The 21,589-nt window shown below is 42.3% G+C and overlaps 1 protein-coding gene and 1 long non-coding RNA gene across 2 annotated transcripts; one reads left to right on the forward strand and one right to left on the reverse strand.

The window, feature by feature from the left end:
* Nucleotides 1-846: 846 nt before the first annotated feature.
* Nucleotides 847-19,230, reverse strand: klf13 (Kruppel like factor 13). The gene is made up of 2 exons (XM_085461860.1): nt 18,751-19,230; nt 847-7,381 (listed from the first exon to the last, which is right to left on the reverse strand). Exons 1-2 carry the CDS (start codon nt 19,226-19,228, stop codon nt 7,086-7,088), a joined length of 774 nt encoding a protein of 257 aa, XP_085317986.1. The 5' UTR covers nt 19,229-19,230; the 3' UTR covers nt 847-7,085.
* A 754-nt stretch (nt 19,231-19,984) lies between these two features.
* LOC146704604 (uncharacterized) lies at nt 19,985-20,424 on the forward strand. The gene is made up of 2 exons (XR_014921194.1): nt 19,985-20,051; nt 20,249-20,424. It is a non-coding gene; the product is annotated as an uncharacterized LOC146704604 (long non-coding RNA).
* Nucleotides 20,425-21,589: the final 1,165 nt, after the last annotated feature.

Genomic DNA, 21,589 nt, shown 5'->3' on the forward strand with positions numbered 1-21,589 from the left:
GTCTAAAGTCTTTCATCTTTAATAAAATGATCAGCGTTCTGCTCTACCAGGTGTAACAACTGAGTTTAACACCCAGGCATCCACGAAAACGGAATTTATGACATTTAACGGAGTTAGCAGGGAATTAGCTCGCTAGCTTCTATCTAAATACAATATAGCATGTCCTGACTGCGGGGTTTTAGAAACAAATTAAAACGTACAGCTCTGTTATCACTTCCAGCATAAATGAAGACAGAAAACTAAAAAGCAGTGATGTTTGTAGGGTTACTGAAGTTGGGCTAGCTGGTATATAATGATGTGCTACGTGACCGCTAGCGACACAGCTATGTTAGCATAATATAAACAAGCTAACTTTTTTTCCACTCGATAAAAGTTAACGTGAGTGTTCTCGGTGGTCAGGAACAAATGTAATCGCATGGCAGGATGCTGTAAAAGGACCAAACTTCAGCCAGGAGAACAACTGAGATAATGCAGCCACAATACGAGGTTAGTCATTCATATACTGCTGCATGGGCTGGGCTGTAGTTACATCCTAAGGTTTTAAAAACTGAGCTTAAATAAATGATTAGCGGTAATAAAAGCCGAGGGAGGTCAACAGTGATCACTGACTGTGTTAGGAGCTTTTTGAGATCAAATAGAAGAAAATACATAACATTAAACATGTTAACAACACAAAAGCCATATTAAACGCAGACTACTTTAGGCCCGGAAGTAGGATTCGTCGTGTCATCACTGAACAACCGGATTCCTTTAATTAATATCTCTACTAGTAAAAATGTTACACAATCGCTTGTTTTAATATCCTACTATTATGGTCACCATGCAGTTCAATAAAAAGTCACACAGTGAAAGTATGCCGAAACAAATTATGGCTGCTTATTTTATGAATTTATTTCCAAATGTAAACTTCACTATTTCATGCATACAAGTTATGACAACATACATTATTCAACAATCTGTTAATTTTCATATTTGCATAGGACATGGTCACAATATATTGTCTAACATGTAAAAAATAATGCCATAAAAAGGTACAGCAGAGCAGCTAAGACCAGCACATTAGATGTGTGTAGAATCCCAGTAAATGTACAACTGTAATACTCGAATGTAGTGATTTTGGTTTGCTGTGAGAGAAAAAACAAGTGACACCTGAAGGTTAGAATGAGGTCATTGAAGAATGTACTGGCCATAGCTGAGTCGAGAGTTATTTACAGTATAGATTATACTGGTGCTTAGAGGGGAAGCAGCACCATGGAGTCACTACAACAGGCAACTGATGGTGAGGGGCAGAGAGGGACACACAGAGGTATCAAGAGAGCAACGTTACACTGAGGAGGTACACTGAGGACAAACAGGTACAGGAAACAGAACCAAAAGGCTGGTGAGAGGCTCCCTCTTTGTATTCAAGGTGAGGTCACTGACAGCACTGTGAGCTGTATAACCTAGAACAGATTAATCTTTTAAGGGCAGAAATATCAGCTTAGCTTAGACCACCAACAAATATGGCCTGCAATTTTTCATAACATACCACTCTTTTTTTGTCACTCACAAATTCTGAATTATCTTTTACTTTTATGAATAAATTGGATTTGATTCATCAAGTTATTTTTACGCTGTAAAAAAAACACAAAAACAAAATAAAGTCGCTTACTTGAGCGAAAGGAGGTCCATATCGAGCACAACATCCACTGATCGACAATTACAGCACGTAAAACTGAACCCAGAAGTACAAATGGTGTTGGATTCACAATTACTGCAACATTCATCTTTTCCTTCAAAGCCTTTGGTAACAACAATCAAGAACCACTTTATACTTTTATGGCTGCTTCTTGAAAAGAAAAGAAAAAAAAGCCTAAGACAGACTTTATTCATCCTTAACTTTTAAACATTTCCGAGCACAAAGAGCCCAAAAAGAAGAAAGAAGGGGTTAGATTTGGGACAACAGGAAACGTACCTTGTGCACAACTCACAATGTGTAAAACCTCACAGTCGAGACAGACTTCTAGTCATAACCGAAGAAAAAAAATGCATTGGGTTGATGCAAGCAGCGCATTTATAGTAAATGCAATGCGTCAATCCTTTGGAATGGTTGGGTGTCTGTCTTCATTAAGACTGATTTTGTCAAAGAAAATACCTGCATTAAGCCATTATACACTGCTTGAGTACTGAACAGCAAGAAAAGGGGAAAAAAATGTAAATAAGAACCAAACAAAAACAAAGCTAAACACTCAAAATGTTTACATAAAGCGGAAAAGAAATATTTAACTTAGAACACCTACATATCAAATACGCAGCGTTGCTTTATTAAATCCTGTACATTACATAACGACGTGTCACACTTTATAAAACTGTACATGTTTGTTTAATGTCTGATAGTAGCTATTTTATTTTTTTTGTTTGTTTTTCTTTTTTACCCTTAACATTTGTATCCTCTTTATGAAGTTATCGTTATAGTTTTGGCACACAATTGCATCGCGTCATGCTCGAGATCAGTGACGAAGAGTTCTGTGAGATATACTGATGTCTTTAACATGAACTCCTTAAATAAAATTGTTAGTTGTTCACACACTAGGCAACACTTAATTAACTTTTTTTATATATGTTACAATCAAGAGGAAAATGTTAACTGGTAAACAGTTAGTATCTTGTTGCGGCTGCAAGTCCTTCTGCTCTCACGGGTGTTGAAGTCTCGATTCTTACTGGGATAACAATCATAAAGTTGGATTAAGAAATGCTGAAATAAGGTTTCCTAGTAATTTACAGATGACATCACCCCCATTACATGAGCAAAAGCTGAAAATGAGATTGAGAAGGGATGTTTTAAGATTTTTGTAACAGAAAAATCAGCTTTTAAATTCCTTGAAATATTACCTTTTTTTGCATCCACAAGGATGTATGTGCAGGACTTGGCATTATCGAAGGATTATATAAAATGTAGCCCAGTGTTTTGGTTATTTATTTTTTTGTTTCTTTCTTTCTTTCTTTTTTTTTTTTTTTTTTTTACAAAAAAAGTCTCTCCGTCTTTACTTTTTCATTCAAGTAGGAACAAATGAAACCAACAAATATTTGTGCTACTCGTCAAGAAAATGCAAGCTACATGATGGATGTTTTGAAAAGATATTAAAGTACAACAAAAGTATTTCAAGAGGTATGAGTTTTGATAAATATACAGCCTTAAATATTTCATGAGACAAAAAAAAAGCAAAACAAAAGTAAGACTACATTGCTAACTCACAATGCGGTGGTCTCTATTCTTATGGAAAGCTCTGAAAATAATAAAGAAAAATAGCCACTCGAAATCTGAAACCAACTTACACAGAGGTCACTAAGTTTCTTTACTTATAATCACCCCAAACAAACCTAAAACTTTCATTTTCTTTCTTTCTTCCTTCTTCTTTTTTTTTGGACGACAGGCTAACTGCAATAACCTGCATCCTGACATCAACAAAGTATTAGTTGTTCCTGATTAAAGGGATGAACTCCATGAATGGAGCTAAAATTGAGATTTCCGCATCAACGGTGCTTTGAACTGCTCTGCGAAAACCGCCAAATTCAAAAGCTGAAATGACCTGAAGACGATGCAAAATCTCGGAAAACGAAAAGGAAAAAAACGAAAAGCACGGACTATACATCTTTCTACAGAGAGGTTAATAATTATTTGACAACAAACACAAGTACAGTAAAAAATGGACATGTACAAAACTGTGTTCAATGGCCTTTTCTTTTGAATTATTCAAGTACATTTGGTACAGTGAGGAGAAAAAGTTTTGAGAAACTGCCTGTGGACGCCTTTATGTCACCGGTGCTGTCTGGATGGATTGATATACTGGGATGATTAGACTGTCACAGTCGCTTTAATTCAGATGGTAGGAGCTCTGTTTGCCTTACACAGTCCACTGACACTAAGGGGTCAAAGGTGTTTAAAGGGACATTTCACTCCAGAGTGCTCGATAGCGGGACTGTAGGTTTATGACGACATAATAGGCAGGAGCCGAGCCTGTGCCGAGGCATTCCTGTGTTTCCAGTGTGGTCGGACACTGACCAGCAGTGAACACTAAGCACCCAGGACCACCAGAGGAGGCTGGCAGACTTTATCTGTGCAGTAACTGATTTAACAACAAAATCCACAAACTGTGTCATATCTGCTTGGCAGATGTCAACCCTGAGGAAAATGTGCAGATTATGGATTAAGAGCTGATTACTGAAACCTACTTGAGGGTGAGCAACTGAGAAAATATTTGCTTTTTGCAAGAGAAATTTACTCTGCAAACCAGGTCAAACCTAAAACTTAAAAGAAAATGGACACAAAAAAGCCGTTCAACAGCAATTTCGAGAATTAGTTTGTGAAAATCAGCATTTTTTTTTTTCGTCTTTTCTGTGTGAAATCCTCTCGCTTCTTCTGTCACTCAGAGCTGCTGATCAGTGGCATTCAAAGTGTCATCTTGCAGTCTGGAAACCCATTGAAACATCTGGCAGAGAAATTATGCTGCACGTGGCGTCGCGAGAGAAAACTACTGCATTCGATCGAAATAATGGCTGTTTTCTTTCTCGAGAATGTGACAGAGCTGATTCATCACAACTTTAAAGAGCGATGGCTGCTGTGAGGAACGAGGGGGACAAGGTCTGCCATTCATGGACTTCCACCTGCCAGACTGCCTCAAAGGAAAAAAAAAAAGAAAGAAAGATCCACGCTTTCAAGGCAAAGTTAACATGCATATAGTGTCAAGCACGAGACTGCGGGGCAAGACGATGAAGCTAGCGCATGCGATTCGTGATGACAGCGGCCTGGAAGGGTCTGACGGGACAGAGCTAAAAGGCTGACCATATTTCCAACTGTAGTGCTGAAGCATTAAAGGAAAATGTAGGCATAACACAGACTGGCGGCGCAGCAGCAGCAGTTTTGATAGCCGTGCCTGTTTCCGTGGAAGGTTTACTGTGCCTTTCGCCTGACCTATTGAGGCATGTCTGTCTAGAAACACAAGTCAGCTTTCTCACGGGACATCTGAGCTTCACAGGCAGGACGACGTGAGGCTGGTGAGCACTGGACTTTTGCTGATATGTTCGTTTTGGTTCAGATGTTTTGACAACAAGTTTTTAAAAAGCCCCCCTCGTTGTGAGAAAGAAGTTTGAAAGCAGCTGTTTGAGACCTCCGATTTATGAATTTTGGAGCTGTTACGTCCTCCTTGGAATTGTGAAATCTGACTCCTCAGCAGCAGGGGCTTCTGTCTGTGCTCGGGATGGAGCTGGATACATCCCACCCACACTGCTTGAACTGTTGTTCATAGACTTTTTAGTCTTATCCTATAGTTTGGATCAGCCCACTAATTACAGCCATTTTTCTGCTGGCTGTTTCTACAGTTGGTGGGAGGAGGGGAGTTGGGGAAGGAGAAGGAAATGGGGGTTGTCTGCGACTGGGTGTCTCCTCTTTTGTGCTGTTCAGCTCATGATAAACCTCTCCTCTTTTTTTTATTTTATTTTATCAGAGCCTGCCCTCTCTTGCCTGTTTACAGCAGATAGCTGCTTTCTTCCTTCTGTATTCAATGTTGCAGTGTCACAGCAGAGCCCAGCTCAAGCCTGCCTAACACGGTGGCCTACATTTGACCCACAAGTCGGGCAACCTTACGCAATTTAGCAGGCTCGGAGCTTTACCGGTTTTTGACAGGACAGGTAGAGCCAGATGAGTAAGGATTCCCTGGGGAATGGCATGCGAGCACCCCTCCTGCAGGCTGTGAATTGCTTCTTTTGGGTGCAGCTGTTTCCTCCAGGGAAGCCACAAAAGGCAGAGCCAGGAGGAGGGAAGTGAGCCGGCATCTGGCTCTACCTGCAATACTGCCAACCAGCAGCTCGAGGCCTCAGTGAAAGGTGGCTTACAGGACTGAATAAAAAGCTTTCATTCATTCTTGTCTTTGGTACTTTTTCCGATGTGCTTGAGAGATGGCTAAACCTTGTTTCAACTTAAGTCCCTTTGTGTCCGTTTTGAGTGAAATGTAGGCTGATGAGGCGGCTTTTTCTTTTTTCTTTCTCTCTCTCTTCCTTTTCAAGCATGAACAGCTGCTTTGAAACTTGACTGTCTCTGTGGTTGGAACGTTTCTCTAACTTCATAAATACAAAGAAAACTCTTAACCCAATCCTTCTACAGTGCAGATTCACACAGTTTACACTGCACACAACCATTTCATGCAGTACACATTTAACCCAGTGTAATGTCAATAGATATTAACATTGCAAAAAAGAAACAGATTTGGGTTTTGTTTTCTGTGGCGGGGCCTTTCTGATTGTTCCATTATTACACAGCAATCACATTAAATATGAAACCCCTCCCCAAACACGAGGGAGAAAACAAATGTTTGTGTATGCGTTACACATGACAGCGGGGCTAGTTTTTTCAAATATGAGAGCCGAAAAAAGAAGAAAAAAAGAAAACAAAGAGTGCAAATTGTGTTGAGTGTAAGGCTGCTATATATGAACTGTATGTTTCTCTTCACCGTGTTCATTCTTTCAAGCTAACAAGGCCATCCCTGAGCAGGGCGTAAAATTCAACCCCTGTTGAATTTCAGAATAAAGTGATGAATATATTGTGCAGTCAATGTGAGTACTGTTAAGTACTGTGGTCTTACAGAAATCACAACTGTCTTCAATCCTGAGGTGTGTGTGTGTGTGTGTACCCCTTCTCCTAACCCTTTCAAAAAATCAAAAATAAATTGAATAAAATCAAAGCAAAAATAAACAAACAAACAAAAATGTTTCGAAGATCTGTCAGGGTGTCTGTTTTTTTTTCTTCGTCTAGACCTTGTTTAGCTGACTGCGACCGTACATTTAACAAGTAGCCGTGATCAGAAGCCAAAAAAACACACAGACTGAATGCAGATATTGCCATCTGGGAAAGGCATTATCTTCTTTTAGGATCACGCAACTAATTGCACTACAATAAGCAGTTATGTACATTATGGTACACCACAGCAAGCGCAGAAATAGCAAAGGGGAGGGTGGGGAAGGGGGGTAGCTGACAACTGTGCAACAAAAGTGTTATGATGAAAACACGGGCCTCACAGTCTCGAGGCAGAAAAGTGCGACCGGGTTTCAGTTTAAGGCGAGTTGGCTGGGCTGAGGGTGGGGCTGGAGGCATCTGAGCGGCTGTAGTCGCTGAGGGAGCTGGGACGTGTGGCGCTGCCGCCGTGGGGTCTTTTCAGCATTCCTGGCTGGAAATCTGAGTGTCGCCGGGCGTGCTTCATCAGGTGGTCGCTGCGCATGAAGCGCTTTTCGCAAAGGGGGCAACCGAACTTCTTCTCCCCCGTGTGGGTGCGGTAGTGGCGGGCCAGCTCATCAGAGCGGGCGAACTTCTTAATGCAGTCGGGCCAGGTGCATGGGAAAGGCCGTTCTCCTGCAAAAACAGAGGCAGAGCGTCAGACGAACCATATCCACATTCGTGCTTTTTTTAAAGACAATTTCAGTTGATCATTTCCCCAGTTTTCATGCAAGCACCAGCACTAGGGCTTAGAAAATGAAACCAATGACACTTTTAAAAACCACCAAATAATCACAAGATGCTCATAGACTTTCATGGCAAAAATACCCAACCTCAGAGATGAAATGATCATTTTTAATGCACCTTTTTGGATTTTATTAAGGCTTAAAGCTAGATCTGTAGCTGCTTTGACAGTAGTGTTGATACCGGCAGGAGTAGCACACAGCAGCCTGCTAGGTCTCATCTATGCTAATTTCAGACATGAACTGGACCGGTGTTCTGACAAACCATCCTACTTTGGCAAAACGTCCTACCGTAAGTAGTTTATGCACATTTCTGCTGTCACATAGTAATTCCAGCACAAAGTTAAGTAGGTATGACGGTTTGCCACTTAACTTTGCCCATCAGAGTATGCTTGTAGCTCATATTCATAAAGCCAGGACGGTTTGCCACTTCATTTTACCTGTTAAAGTATGCTTGTAGGTAACATTCACAAAGGTAGCATGGTTTGGCACTTAATTTTGCCCGTCAGAGTATGCTTCTAGCTCATATTCACAAAGGTAGGATGGTTGGCCACTGAATTTTAGCTGTTAAAGTATACTTGTAGGTCACATTCACAAAGGTAGGATGGTTTGGCAGGTAGGATGGATTCCCAGAACACCGGCTGACCTTGATTGCAGTTTTGGTGCCTTTTGCAGGAATAAGCTGACATATAATATGGCTTGCTTTTCTAAGAATTTTAGGTGAGTGAAATGACAGGATTTTTTTACGTGCTGCATTTATATAGTCTATATATGCAGTATGCTGATCAAGCTTGCTAAGAAATTATGGCTCCAGGAAAATCAAGATGGCGATGGTCATAAACCTAGTGTTTTGGCCATAAATCAAGAAACCAGAAACCAGTGAGTGACTTCAAGGTGGTTGTATTCATCCTTTAGAACGAGTCCATGGTTTTATGCCCATACACGTCACCCTGCCAGCAGCCTAGTTGCTGTTTTACATGATTGCATGTTTTCAAACCCATTTGTGGTTTCCAGCGTCTTTAAAATTCAACACAAACTTTGTAACTCGGGCCAAAGCATAACTTGATGGGATCACTGCGTTATGATGGAGTTGCTATTTCGAGCACATTTCAAGTCTCCGCATTCTGATTTTACCACTGTAGTGAAATAAACGGGAGCCAGCGGTCGCTGTAAAGGTCGACACAAAAGAATCGAAATGAAAATACTTTTAAAAACTAATGGGCGAACAGTGGGTCGGGATTTTACAGGATATGTGATTTGTGGTAATTGAGCCGAAACATGCCAAAGCTGCTCCAGCGCTTACGTTGTTAGCCTTTTAAATACAGTTTAATGTTAATGCATCGGGGCTTTTCACATGTATCAGAGGCTTTGGTGAGTCTCACTCAAATCAAATGAAACTAACTGATGATGAAGTGTGCATATTTCGGCACTCTGGTAACACAAATGGTGCTCGCCACATAATAAACAGCTCACCACAGTGCTAGTACTGACTCATCCTGGAACAACAGTCACAAGGTTATTCCATAATATATTAAAAGCCACAGAGATAACTTCAAACTGTTAAGAAACATGCAACAAACAAAAAAAAAGAGGTTTGAGCGATAAGACCTGGATGTAAATCACCTACAAATTGGCAGAGTACTGGAGGAGCAGCCACAGTTTAATTATCTAAGCTCCAGATGCTAATCACGCTCACAATGGTTACCCAGCCCATTTTCTAGCATGCAACTATCTGTGACTCGGCACATGGGAAATTACAACCTTCCCCCTCCTCCAACAGCCAATAAAAGTGGGCTCTGACAGAAATATACTCAAGGCCATATGGTACAGTATACTGCAATATATCCTGCATTTTCCTACCATACTAATATGGAAACAGTATGCAGTGAACCTAAATGCAGCATCCTGCATCTACTGGTCAATACTATATTCCATTTAGCCCCATTTTACTGAGCTCCTGCCCAACAATAGTGAAATCCAGCAGTCTAATTTTACCAGCTTGGCTTCACAGAGCGAAAGGAAACCGCAGGATGTGTTCTTCTAATGGTTAGGCTCTTTCTAGTGAATAAGAATAATCAATCATAATGTGCACGCCCATGGCAGGGATTTGAAGTATGAAAGGGAAAAGATGGAAGGAGATGCGTGGATGTTTATAGGTGGCACATCAGAACACGGCTGCCAAATGATTTCTTTGTTCTGTGGTTTCCCTCTGGGCCACAATGGAAAGAGTGCTGTTAAGCATCAAACACTCAAATGCTACCTGATGCCAGAGAGTCTCAACAACAAGAACTCGGTGCACAAGTCTCAGTCCCTTCCCCCCACCTCCCCACCTCCCCATACACTGCATGGTTACAAAACACGCCAACAGACAGTGCAAGTCTAGACAGTCCGGTCTGTGTTCCTGCCTCTGACGCCTCACCTCAGCTCCAGACAAACTCAGTCAGCCCTGCCCACTATAGTTCCTGCAGGCTCACACAAGGCTCAGTATATTTAAACACTGTAACTGACATGCATACATTTGCATACGCGCACCAAAACACAGCCCTGTCCCCTTTTCATAGCAACTATTTATAGTTTTTAGCAAAGCTAACAAGGACACACATCCTTTCATGCGTGATGCAGCGTTACAATGTATAAAGAACGACGTGACTGTGTTTGTTTGAGCTCCTGGAGAAAAAGTAAGCAGTGAGGCGCTCATCTGGCTGACATGGCTCATAATGGAGTGATTTCATTCACTGCTTTATTACTAAAAGAAGAGACCAGTGCTGCCACCTGGCACTGCAAAAATTTGTTATTGGCCTAAAAGCACAGCTAAGTTTTGCAGGCTGCTTAAAGCTAAATAAGCAGTGTAACGGATCTGGCAACATTAATATTTAACCAGACACAAGAGAGCCAGACTGAGATATCCAGTCTATCTGCCCTGATACAGTAATGCGTAGTGGAAGCATCAGGTATCCAGCAGCAACTCTCTGAGATGGGTCAAATTATTTGCAGCTCCGTCACTTCTTGGAAAGGGCAGAAAGAAAGACGTGGTGCCCATTTTCACCTCTCGCTGAGCAGCTTTGAGTTTTAAAGCCAACAATATGAATATTAATATAAAAGAAAAAACCTGCCAGCCTTGAAATATCAACTCCCATAAAGGAAAAGCATGCAACTTCCCAATCAAGTGTCGTTTCGTAACACCGGGATTGGGATTTCCATGAAGCTGGTAAACATATTCTGCTAACATTGAGATGGTTTAGGGAACAAAACGCTTTCATAATGAGTGGAAATAATGATAGAGCCTATCAGCCTGTGTGGTATGAGGGTGTCACTTTTCAGAATTTTTCAATAGACTGCAGCTATTACTCAGCATTTCTGTAGAAAGGAGAATGCGGTAAGCTACTCCGCTTACCCAGCTTTTCTTCCTATCTACTTCTAGTGTTGTCACAGCACAGCACCATAGTGACTGTGACGCCAGGACCCACCCATTGGTTATCCCATCTCTGGCATCATGCCATGCCAAGGGTGTGGTTTGTCTTTCTCCGAATGTGTAGAGGGCGAGCAGAGCGGGGGGTGGGTGGGTAATGAGGGAAGCTTTTCCCTAACGAACACAGTGACCCAGTTACCCATAAAATGAGTTACATCATACATCATGCACGCACAACTGTACCTCTACTAAGCACAAGTGTCCCCCCTCCAAGCCAATGAGATTACGTCACAGGTACTCTTGTTGTATAACTGTTCTCTGCGAGTCCACTGGGTCAGTGAATAAACAGCTCATCTCTGCTCCTCTCCCTCCATCTTCCTCTCATTCATATCTGAGTTGGGCTCCTTGGTTTCAAGAGAAATCTTTAAGAGAAATGGAATCTGACTTCCCGGTGTAAGGGATGCTGCCTGCAAAAGAAAAGATCAAATCTCTTCTTGACGCGCACTGCAGTGGAGAAACTGAGCTCAGTCGCCGACCGAGAGCAGATAACATTCCTGGTGTGTCCTCAGGCATGGTCCAAACTCACACGGCATTCATGTGCAAACTTCATTTGAACTTGCTATAAGAGAACTAGATTAAATACCTGTGCAGAATGAGAGGAGGGGGGCAAATACATCAGAGATCACCTTGAAGTTAACTGTGCCTGCACAGCGAGAACCAGAGCAGGAAATATCTTTCTCAGGGAGCTTACAAGAAAAACAAGGTGCACCTTACACCTACACAGAGGCAAACAATTCACAAAGAGAAAGTATGGAGCCTTGCTGTAGATCACGGCTCATTACATTTGGAGCCACCTCACTTCAAGGCTGGTTTTGGTGGCACAGCCAGCTTGGCAACATGAAATGGGACACCACTAACTCCAATGGTAGGGCTCAGCACAATCCTATAATTTGGATCCATGTTTACAACAGACTATGACCTGAAAACAACCAGAAGCCATCTTTGCTGCCAGCAGACAGCCATTGATGGGGATTCTGGGTAGTACTAAAATGACTGCTGGGGCCCTCATCAACATAAACCACTGGAGCAGACAGGGTTAACCCAAGTGTGCCCAGCCTCTCCCTCCACACACCATCATGTGCCAAGGTGATATAAACACTAACATGTGTGCACAGAACAATAAATATACATTAAGGCTTCTGCAGCTCCTCCTTTCTTTTGTTCGCCAAGCGGTATATGCAGGCAACGCTTTAGCAAAAATAACAACAAAGGCTTACAATTTTCTGTGGTCTGCACACTTGAGATCAAACCAACTGTTTCTGTGAATGTTAGTCTATGAAAAATTACAGCCGTACCCGAGTGAGAGAACAGACAAATTACCAGAAAATCAAAACATGTTTTCTCAGACGACTCCATTCAGAGTTTGCAGCAGACGAGAATAAGTCACCAGGAGCAACAAAGGACCTCTGGGTGTGTCAGGTGCTTGTGACGAGAATCAGCTTAAGCTTTTCAGGAGAAGCTCAAAAACAAGAGTATTTAACGTATTATCATCTTTTGTCGTCATTGAGAGGAACCTTGCTCGCGGTTGAATAGCGTGCCTATCCTTGTGGGGCCTATAGCTGTCAGGCTGTGAACAATAGCAGCAGACTCTCTTCCAGCAGGAGAAGCACTCCTGTAATGCATTTCAATCAGACAGGCTGCAAGTACTAACCGTAACTCACTCCACTCGGTCCACACCGCGCCGGGCTACCGACGTTCACACGGAGACATGTAGCAGGGGTCGAGTGCAAGCATCTGATTCCTGCACACACTTTGCTATACATTACTTCATCCTCTTAACTGTTTAAGAGAAAAGCAGGGAGGGGTTGCCTGCATTCAGCAGCTCAACAGATTTGCCTCAATTAGCTGGAATGGGCACTCTCTTTCAGCCTTGAGTGCATGCTAAAACAACCTGTCGCCTTGATATGTTGCAGGCAACCTACTTATCTTTAAAGAAAGAAAAAAACAACAACAACGGTTAAACTGACGACATGCAAACAGCTGCTGCCATTAAAGGGTGTTTATAGTTGGTCCACAGAAGCAGGTGGGAGCATAGACGCGGTACAGTGCCAGCTTATTCTGCTGATAGAGTCTCACACTATAGCTCATTTGAGACAGACATCCTTAACCACCATCAAACAAAGGGCTACAACCCTGCTAGATCCTGAGAGGCCCCACCACACTGAAATAAGAGGACAGACAGATAATACCAACTGTCCCAGTATAATGCCTGATGCTCTTATGGTGAGCGGGACAGAAATATTTTCATGTCTTACAGTGACTGATGAGGCCATCCTTCTCAAAAGACTCCATGAAATACTCCTCATTTTGCACCCAGGGACCACACCCCATGATGATATGGTCTGCCACAAGTCTGATTTATCATGCAGAGAAAGGAGACACACCTTATGTACTGTAGCGAGAAGCACAGCCAGAAACAAAACACTTCCTCTGACGTTAGCTCACAGCCATTCCTCTCTTATTCAAGCTGCGATTAATATAACGCAGCAGACGCAGTCAGAGTCTAACTCTCATACAGAACACTGCAAGTGCCAGGCTGACAGGAGCAGGTTCTGCCGCTGAGGTCGCAGCCCTTCAGACGTTAATCAGATTAGATGCAGATGCAGCTGAATAAATGACCTACATCAATGGAGGGCATTGACAGTGAATATCCTGGTAACTGACCCCACCCCCACCACGCCGCACTGTATATTCTGTCTTTGCACTACAGATCCCTCCCTCACGTGCGAGATGCGGTGGAGGTGGGAAAAAAATGAAGAATGCACAGTGTTCCACAGGTCTGTATCCCTCTCTTCCTGCCGCTGGTAATCAACACCACACCACAAAACGTGGCCGGGCTCGGCCTCGCAACACAGCAGGCTTCAGCACCTATTTTGCTTTTCAGGCTGGAAAAGGGCGGGAGGGGCTGCTGGGGGAAACAGACAGAGCAGCTTTTATAGAGCTACTCCAGAGCTAACTAAAGAATACACAAGCCCTGTGGGCCACTGAAAGCAGCACAGCTCAGGGTACTGCCTGACAGCGACCTTTCAGTATTATGATTGTCCTCTATGCATGCCTGGGTGCTTAATCACAGTGAAATCAGGTTTATATGTCAACACCAAGGAAGTATCCTACTATCAGCTTTACATGTGCATATACAGGATAGCATATGGACAGCACGTGCACCAGCGCATGCCTTGGAAATGTCTTCCATGGAGCAGAAACACTGCACCAGCAGAATAACAGAGAAAATGGTGGCTCCACTTTGGTTTTATTTACACCCTAGTAGAAAGGATTCCTTATTTCTACTCGACACATACCGTCCTACATGTGACCTTTATAAGGCAACAACATGTTGCGCAGGAGAGATGCCATTCTGAACTCTTACGACAGAAAAAACAAACACTTGAATGTTTGCATCTGTAAATTCCTGTCAAATTGACATTGCTAACATGCTAATCACTAGAGAACAAGGTGTACACTATTACAGCAGTACTATATTGTCATGGTTTCGAATATTGGCATTGAACATTTGCTACTTACTATGAAAAATAAAGCAGTAAAGCTGACCAAAGGCTGGAGAAACGATACTTTCAACAGGTTTATGGTGCTAAATGAAAAGAGGACCCTTGAAACAAAGAGTAGCTAACATGTACAAATCTCCCAAATCGAATCTAATAGCAAACAGTTAAGTTGCGACAGTAAATTCAAAAACAAAGATTTAAACCTGCTGCTAACACAACAGGAAAAGCCACAGGTTTTTTAGGTTTTACCATGAGGGAATCATAACATCAAGGCAATCCATCCCATAGCTTCAATTTGAACCTGAAGTAGCTTGTTACACCACATCCCTCGTACAACATTTGGATGGAGACAAATGGAAACTTGTCTCAAGACTGAAGCACGAGCTTCTTATTACATGTCAGAATTAGAGCTCAAATGGGAGCAATGGTGGAAATCCTGCCGTGTGGCAGGTAGACAGACAGACCTGCCCCAGTAGAGCTTTTACCGATTTCTGTGCCAAGGTTAAGGCCCAAGCAAGAGCAGGAAAACCCCATCTCCACCCTGCTACCTCATCAATGCCACCAGCCACACAGGAACATTGTGCACTCTGTGCAAAAGTGCAGCCAAATATAAAACCACTGGCAGTGAAGTTGTATATATAATCAGAGAGTCCTGTTGCTTTTTCCATGCGGAACTTGGGATAATTTTACATTTAAAAAGCGTAATTAACCACAGTTATTTGACTGGAAATAGACAGCATGCATGAATAACTGGGTCTACCAGGTGCTCCCACTAATTTTTAGGGCACGCTTTGCAGCTATCTCGCAGTATTAGAGATACTCCAGCAGAACACAAAAGAGGTTCAGACAAAACATTAACCCAAGTGTAAAATATGGCATTAGACTCTTTGTCTTTGAGGAATATTGACGCTGTTCCTCCCTGTGATTCCAGTAGATTCTGAATAGGTCTTCTACACTGACAAGATGGCCTTTTGTACGACCCAGCTGTGGAGGACACAGAAAGTCTGAGCTGTTATTGCCGAAGAATAGTCAAGGCCCATCTCTCCTTTGATGGTAGTCTGGGTGAGATGACCACAACAGAGTAATGAGGCTTCAGAAAGAACATCATGTACTCTCTATGGAAGCAAGACACACTATTAGACACACTATTTAGAAAATGGAGCATCACTCTTAAAAAAGAGGTGAAAAAGGTGCTAAAAAGCCAGAAAGAACATGAAAATAAGAGGAAAAGGAACGCAAGAAATAATTTGAATGAATTCAAATGTTACACCGTAAATAGTTTATATGTACATCGGTGTTACATGACTTCATTTTCCATATTGCAGGGCTAATGCATGTTTCACAGAAAAGGCCCACCTCCTGCACCAGGAGATCAGATAAAAAGCTGTCTGGTCACCTTTGACCCTTAAACTGCTGCGCATTCCTCACCATACAACTCAATGCAGCATAATGAGCAATTTAAATTCAGTGTGTACCTCGATGTCTGCTGCATTAGACAGTGAGTCTCAAAAGAAACCTACAATGAACCCTTCATAATCTCCGTTGAGGGGATCAAGAACATCTTTGCTCTCCCTGAGTGGTAAATTTTTCTACTGCCAGCAGTAACCACATAATCTACTGACAAACAATTACACAAAGACAGTAAATGAAAGCCCAAACATCACACTGAGTGACACGGGCCTTGTTGTGGACAGTTTTCATTAATGAAACCAATCACAGTTATTTCAGGGATGCTCAGTACACTGTTTATGAGTGTAACTGGAGTGGCCGCAAAAGGCTGGTCTAAAGAGTCCTAAAAACTTACAGGTTGGAGGAAAAACAGGCTCCATAGCTAATGTAGCTTGTTTAAGACACAAAAACACATTACATTTACAGTACACTAAACTCTAATTAAATTTACTATAAACTGTATAAGTAAGCACATGTAAATGACATTCATAAAATAACACATAAAACATGTAAATATATGATAAAAAATGATGGTGACTCAAGGGGAAGATTTGTTTTGACCTATTTATGGAATTGTGCTGAAGACACTGCTTTACAAAAACAACCTACAGGTTTCATCTTCTCTTAAGATGCTAACAAATAAGACTCATAAGATATGCAAAAGCTGGGATGATGAGGCTTTGGGCGTTACAGGAGTCAAGTAAGGACGTCTTGTCCCCGGTTCTTTGTTTGGTGTCTATTACAGTGTTTTCCTCCACAATTAGATAGTGGTGTTTGGCAAAAACTGACTGGGCTGGGATCCATTCTCTCTTGACTCTGCTAGTAGGGGCTGAAGGGAAGCACGCTGCCAGATTTTGGCTCTATGAAAGCACTGCAAGATTGGCTGAGGCATCCCGGCTGAACTCAAATGACCCACATTCTGGGCCTATCCAATCAGACAGGCAGAAACAGTCATTATTTTCACAATTTATGGGACATAAACCAATCGTGAAGCCAGACGCCAAATTGTATCCAAACAGAAAGGCAGGCGAAAAAAGGAAATGCTTAATAGGCACAGAGACAAGGGCAGGGTTAATACGGAGCAATGAAACTGCACTAAGCTCACATGGTTTGGGCTCAGGAGAAGCACCGCTGAATGCTGAAGGCTGGCTCTTTGAGAGTCCTGCTGGAAGTTTGGCTGAGGAAAAAAAGGCAGCTTAACTGAGATGACTCACGCTCTCTAACTATCCGGTAAAATAAGCAGAAACCAGCCCAATTATAAGAAATTATAGACTGCAAACCAATCACAAAGCCATAGAGGAGTGAATCCCAGAAGAAAGGAAATGGCTAATAGGCAAAAGGACAAGGACAGGGCTGAGTGACAGCAATAGAACTGCATCAGTAGAGAGACCTTTCATTTCCTTTAGGATGCAACTGAAGAAAAAGCTAGAGCCCTTTTTTATGCATATGCATGCACCAAATCTGTGTTTCACTCTCTTAACTTCCCTTGACAAACACTGATTGCATACTGCTACTACAACAGTTGCCACCACCTGCAGCTGATAAATAAAAACTATTACTTTCAATAACAATTTTAGAAAACTTGATTGCAACATGACAACAGCAAATGATTGTATAAATCTTCACAACCTGTGCCTAATTTTAGCCTGATTTTTAGATGGACAGTTCTTCCCACACCCTGTAAATCTAGTGATGGGGGGGAATCTATTCCACATAGTTTCAATTTTCTGGTTTAATTTCTTTCTCTATTCATAACAATTATTAAGATGAGTCAAGTTCACACAATAAATTTGTATGCGATTCCTGTGATAAAGGTTTTGTTTTGTTTCTGGTCCGTCAGCTCGATATGTGTGTAGAAGATGATGAACTGCAGTATACAGAGCAGGAGGGGAAAAGCAAAGGCTCCTCAGTCGAGGCTCAACTAGCTGAGTCTGTTGCTGGCCAGATCAGCTGGCAGTCTGTCTAGCGGGGGTGTGGCACATCACAACAAAGGGCTTTGGGCAGACAGGCTACTGCACAGCTCTTATCAACCCCCCAATTTGAGTCGATCTACATCCTTCACTATCTCAGTAGAATATTCTGCGGAATGCAAAGCGCAGATGTGGAGGTATCCTTTGGGAAGGTCACAGGTAGCAAACTGCCGATCCGGAGCGCATTTGCAAGGGTTTGTCTCAGCGGTGTGACGGCGCACTTGCTGGACTGCAAACTTTCAGCATGCCCACATTTATTTATTGCACACTTGGCTTATTCTCTAATGGGGACATTAGGCTGTATTTTGTAGGGTTTCGACTCTCGTGTTGCCGTGGTACAACCCAAAGTTTATTTTAATTAAAGCGAACAGAAGAACGCCCGAAATCTGATCTGTGTAATTTTGTTCTGCATTTGCGCTGCAGTTTGAACACAGTGTTCCATGCGGTGGGGTTTGTTTGTGAGTACGTGTGTGCGCACGCGCGTGTGCGTGAGTAAGGTGGGGGGGGGGGTTAAAGGAAAGCCGTCACAAAGCTCTGAGACATGAGTGGGAGTGGCACTGTTTTCTAACCCCCGCAACCGAAATTAAAAGGACATTTCATAAAGTTCGCACAACTGCATTATGAAACTATAGAGGCCACTGCTAAAGTGATATGCTCATAGTATCCATTCAGGGTGGATCCGTGGGTGAATATTTATGAGTCACTGACTCGAAACACAGCAATCACCTCCTCTGTACACATAGCGCTATGAATGTACGAGAATCCACACTTTTGGTATCTCAGTGTTTTAAATCATCCCATCCGTTCTCAGATACATAAGGGAAACCCACATTCACAGCAACAAACATCCAATGCACCCAATGAAACTGACCTGTGTGTGTCCTTAGGTGGGCTTTGAGGTGGGATGATTTGCCATAAACTTTTTCACAACCTGAATAGTGGCATTTGTGCTTTTTCTGAGGCGGCTCTTGCTCAGTTCGTCCCCGCGGTTTTTTGCCTCTTTGTTTGAGCGAAGGATCGGAGATGGTGGAAGGTGTGGCAGATTTTCCATCATCTCTAAGGTTCGGCATGCTCTCATCTTTTATTTTTGCCTGCTCGGCAACACTGTTGGGAGTCTGCTGGTTAAAATCCGCCAGAATCCGCGCCACCACAAAAAGAGAGGAGTTATCCTTCACCAAAGGTTCCTTAATTTCTTCCCCGTTCTTGGAGGAGGATGGGATTTCTGGTTTAATCTCCCTATTCCCTTTAGGAGCATGAACAATTGCACGACTGGACATTGAAACAAGGCACTCTGCTGCAAAGTGATCCATTTTGTCTTTGAAAGAGCCCCCTCTGCTTCTTAATGACATTCACAAAAATCAAATAAAAATGATCCCGTGAGAGGGGAAGAAAAATAACTTGTTCCGTGGTTCCCTTTGTGTAGTGGTGGTGGTGGTGGTGGAGAGGAGGAGGTCGTTCTCATCAGAGAGAACTGACTTTATGATCTTACCCGGCTTTCCAATATCATCAACATCCTGTGCAAGAAACGCCTAGGACAGAAATGCAGACAACCTCCCTTTAGAGAGAGCGAGCGAGCGAGAAAACAACAGAAACCCAAAGTCTTTGTTTAGCGCAACGACGCTGGTAAGAACAAGAAGTCTAGAAACTTGGATGCGTTAACTCCCATCGCGGCTTCAAACAGTCTCCAGCATAGTGCGTGTCTCCTGAGCGCCTGTTCCTGCTCGGTGTATCCATGCTGGGGGCGTGTCGACCGGCGACGACCGGGCAGCATCGTCAGAGTAGCCGCTCATTCATTGGGCGCTGTCTGTCCCCAAATGCACCAAACTTGAAAGTTTCACCACAGGTTGCCTCCACGCATTTCACATGATGTATATCTCGCAGGCTGCAAAGTTAACAGATCTTAAAACATACAACAGAATCGTGCGGAGTGGCGCAAAAAAGCTTCCAGGCGCTTTGGAGTTTTGTCCACCGATGATATCGGTAAGGAGGTGTCTTTAGATCCGAGAGGCATTCTGCAGCAAATATAGCCTGAATATACAGCTATAAGAGGAATACGTCCAACATGTGGTATGCGGCCCACAGACGTGGGCGTGTCCACAGCGCCACCAACACCACTGGTCTGGAGCAGCGTTACAGTGCCCAGCACCATTGGAAGAGAGCATACAAGTACAGGTTTGCAACTTTCACTTTATTTAAGGTGTTGTTGTTCTACTTTCTGCTTATGATCTACTATAGTTTAAAGGTTAAGCTATAAATCCCTTTTTACACTTTGATAAACAATTATACAAAAGATAAAATGACTGTTTTAAACTCTTGCATGTCATCATTTTCTGTGTAATAAATCTGTAATAGAGCCCTTATATTCACAGAAGATGACACCCAGAAACCCTGAGTGTAAAGAAGAAGAAGAATTCCAGCTGCTGGAACAACCTACCTGCCAGGACTTCCTGAGATAAACTATTATTAAAGGTCTTTTTTCCTGTTGCCTGGGTTCTCTGTGAAGTTTATTCACAAATAAAATCTATTCGTGGCACTTGTTTTGGGATATTGTGTATATTTTTGGGGACACTGCTGTACAGATTGATTTGATTTGCAGTACATCAGGGTCAGTCATCCTGTATGCAGAAGGACTGACACTTGTTGCAATATTTGTCAAAAATCTACTGAATGCTGTTGGTTTGCAAGTAAATGTTTAAAATATAATTTATTGTTTGTTTGTTTGTTTTTTAACATTTCCCCTTCTCCAAACTGGACTTGAAATTAGTTGTTGAGCACCCAGAGTCCAAACCCCCAATATACTTCCCTCTCAGTGATGTAAGACGGAAAAGACCTACTTATTAGCTAATTCATTTTTAACTGATTTTCTGCAAAGGCACAAATACAAGCAGCTTTATTTGATGAGAACTAACTGTTGAAATACAGCATTTGAGCAATTTCCCCTTTATGCTCTGAATGTGCAATTTTTGTCATGAAGAAAACTGATGAGGTGACTATTTGAAAATGTGATTGCACCGATTTCCTCCGTTACACATTATCTGAACTCAAAAACGAAAACAATCAACTAAAAGCGCAAAAGTCATGTGAACAAAGTCTCAAATCGAAGCAACAAGATTCAGCAAGAGTTTTTAATATTATTTACTCCCCTTCTTATGAATATCTCTAGTGGGCCTCTGGCCAGCAGCACAGTGCATCGGCAGAGAGTTCAGCGAAGAAAGTACTGGTTTAACCAGCTGATGTTAGACAGAGAAAATAAGTTGTTTCCAAAACTGCTTTTTAAACTTTCATTCAAAGACAGAGGAGTGGCACAACAACACTAGCAGTAAGTTGTTTAAATCCTGCTCGACCCTGCTGATAACGTCTGTGCTATTCTCCTCTCAGTCTTGCAGGTTTGATAACAAAAGTTTCATCAGACTTGACTTGTTGACTCAAAAATGACTTTCAGCAGTTGACAGGCTTTATGATTATAATCTATTTTATAGTTCAGTATTTCTTTTAATGAACAGCTTGTGTTTTTTGTTGTTGTTGTTGTTTTGTTGTTTTTTTTGGAAGATGGTGGTTTCTCTCAGCAAACTAGCAATTTACCTCAAAACCTTCCTCTGAGCAACTCTCAGTCTCTGCCAACTGTAATCCAGCCAGCTCCCACAGGCACTGTCTTCTTTGGTTTATTCTCCAGTAAGAGACAAGTGACACCATTATGGTGGAAAAAAAGG

Source organism: Copadichromis virginalis, linkage group LG7 (assembly GCF_057382275.1).
Source record: "Copadichromis virginalis isolate Kocher_CV1m ecotype Utaka linkage group LG7, C_Virginalis_male_GT1.1, whole genome shotgun sequence".
Classification (NCBI taxonomy): Eukaryota; Metazoa; Chordata; class Actinopteri; order Cichliformes; family Cichlidae; genus Copadichromis; species Copadichromis virginalis.

What these genes read in the sequence shown, in the direction of transcription:
- klf13 (XM_085461860.1), bottom strand. Translation starts at nt 19,228, where the DNA reads ATGTCATTAAGAAGCAGAGGGGGCTCTTTCAAAGACAAAATGGATCAC. An exon ending in CCACCTAAGGACACACACAG is followed by an intron (nt 7,382 to 18,750) that starts GTCAGTTTCATT and finishes CTGTTTTTGCAG; the next exon opens with GAGAACGGCCTTTCCCATGC.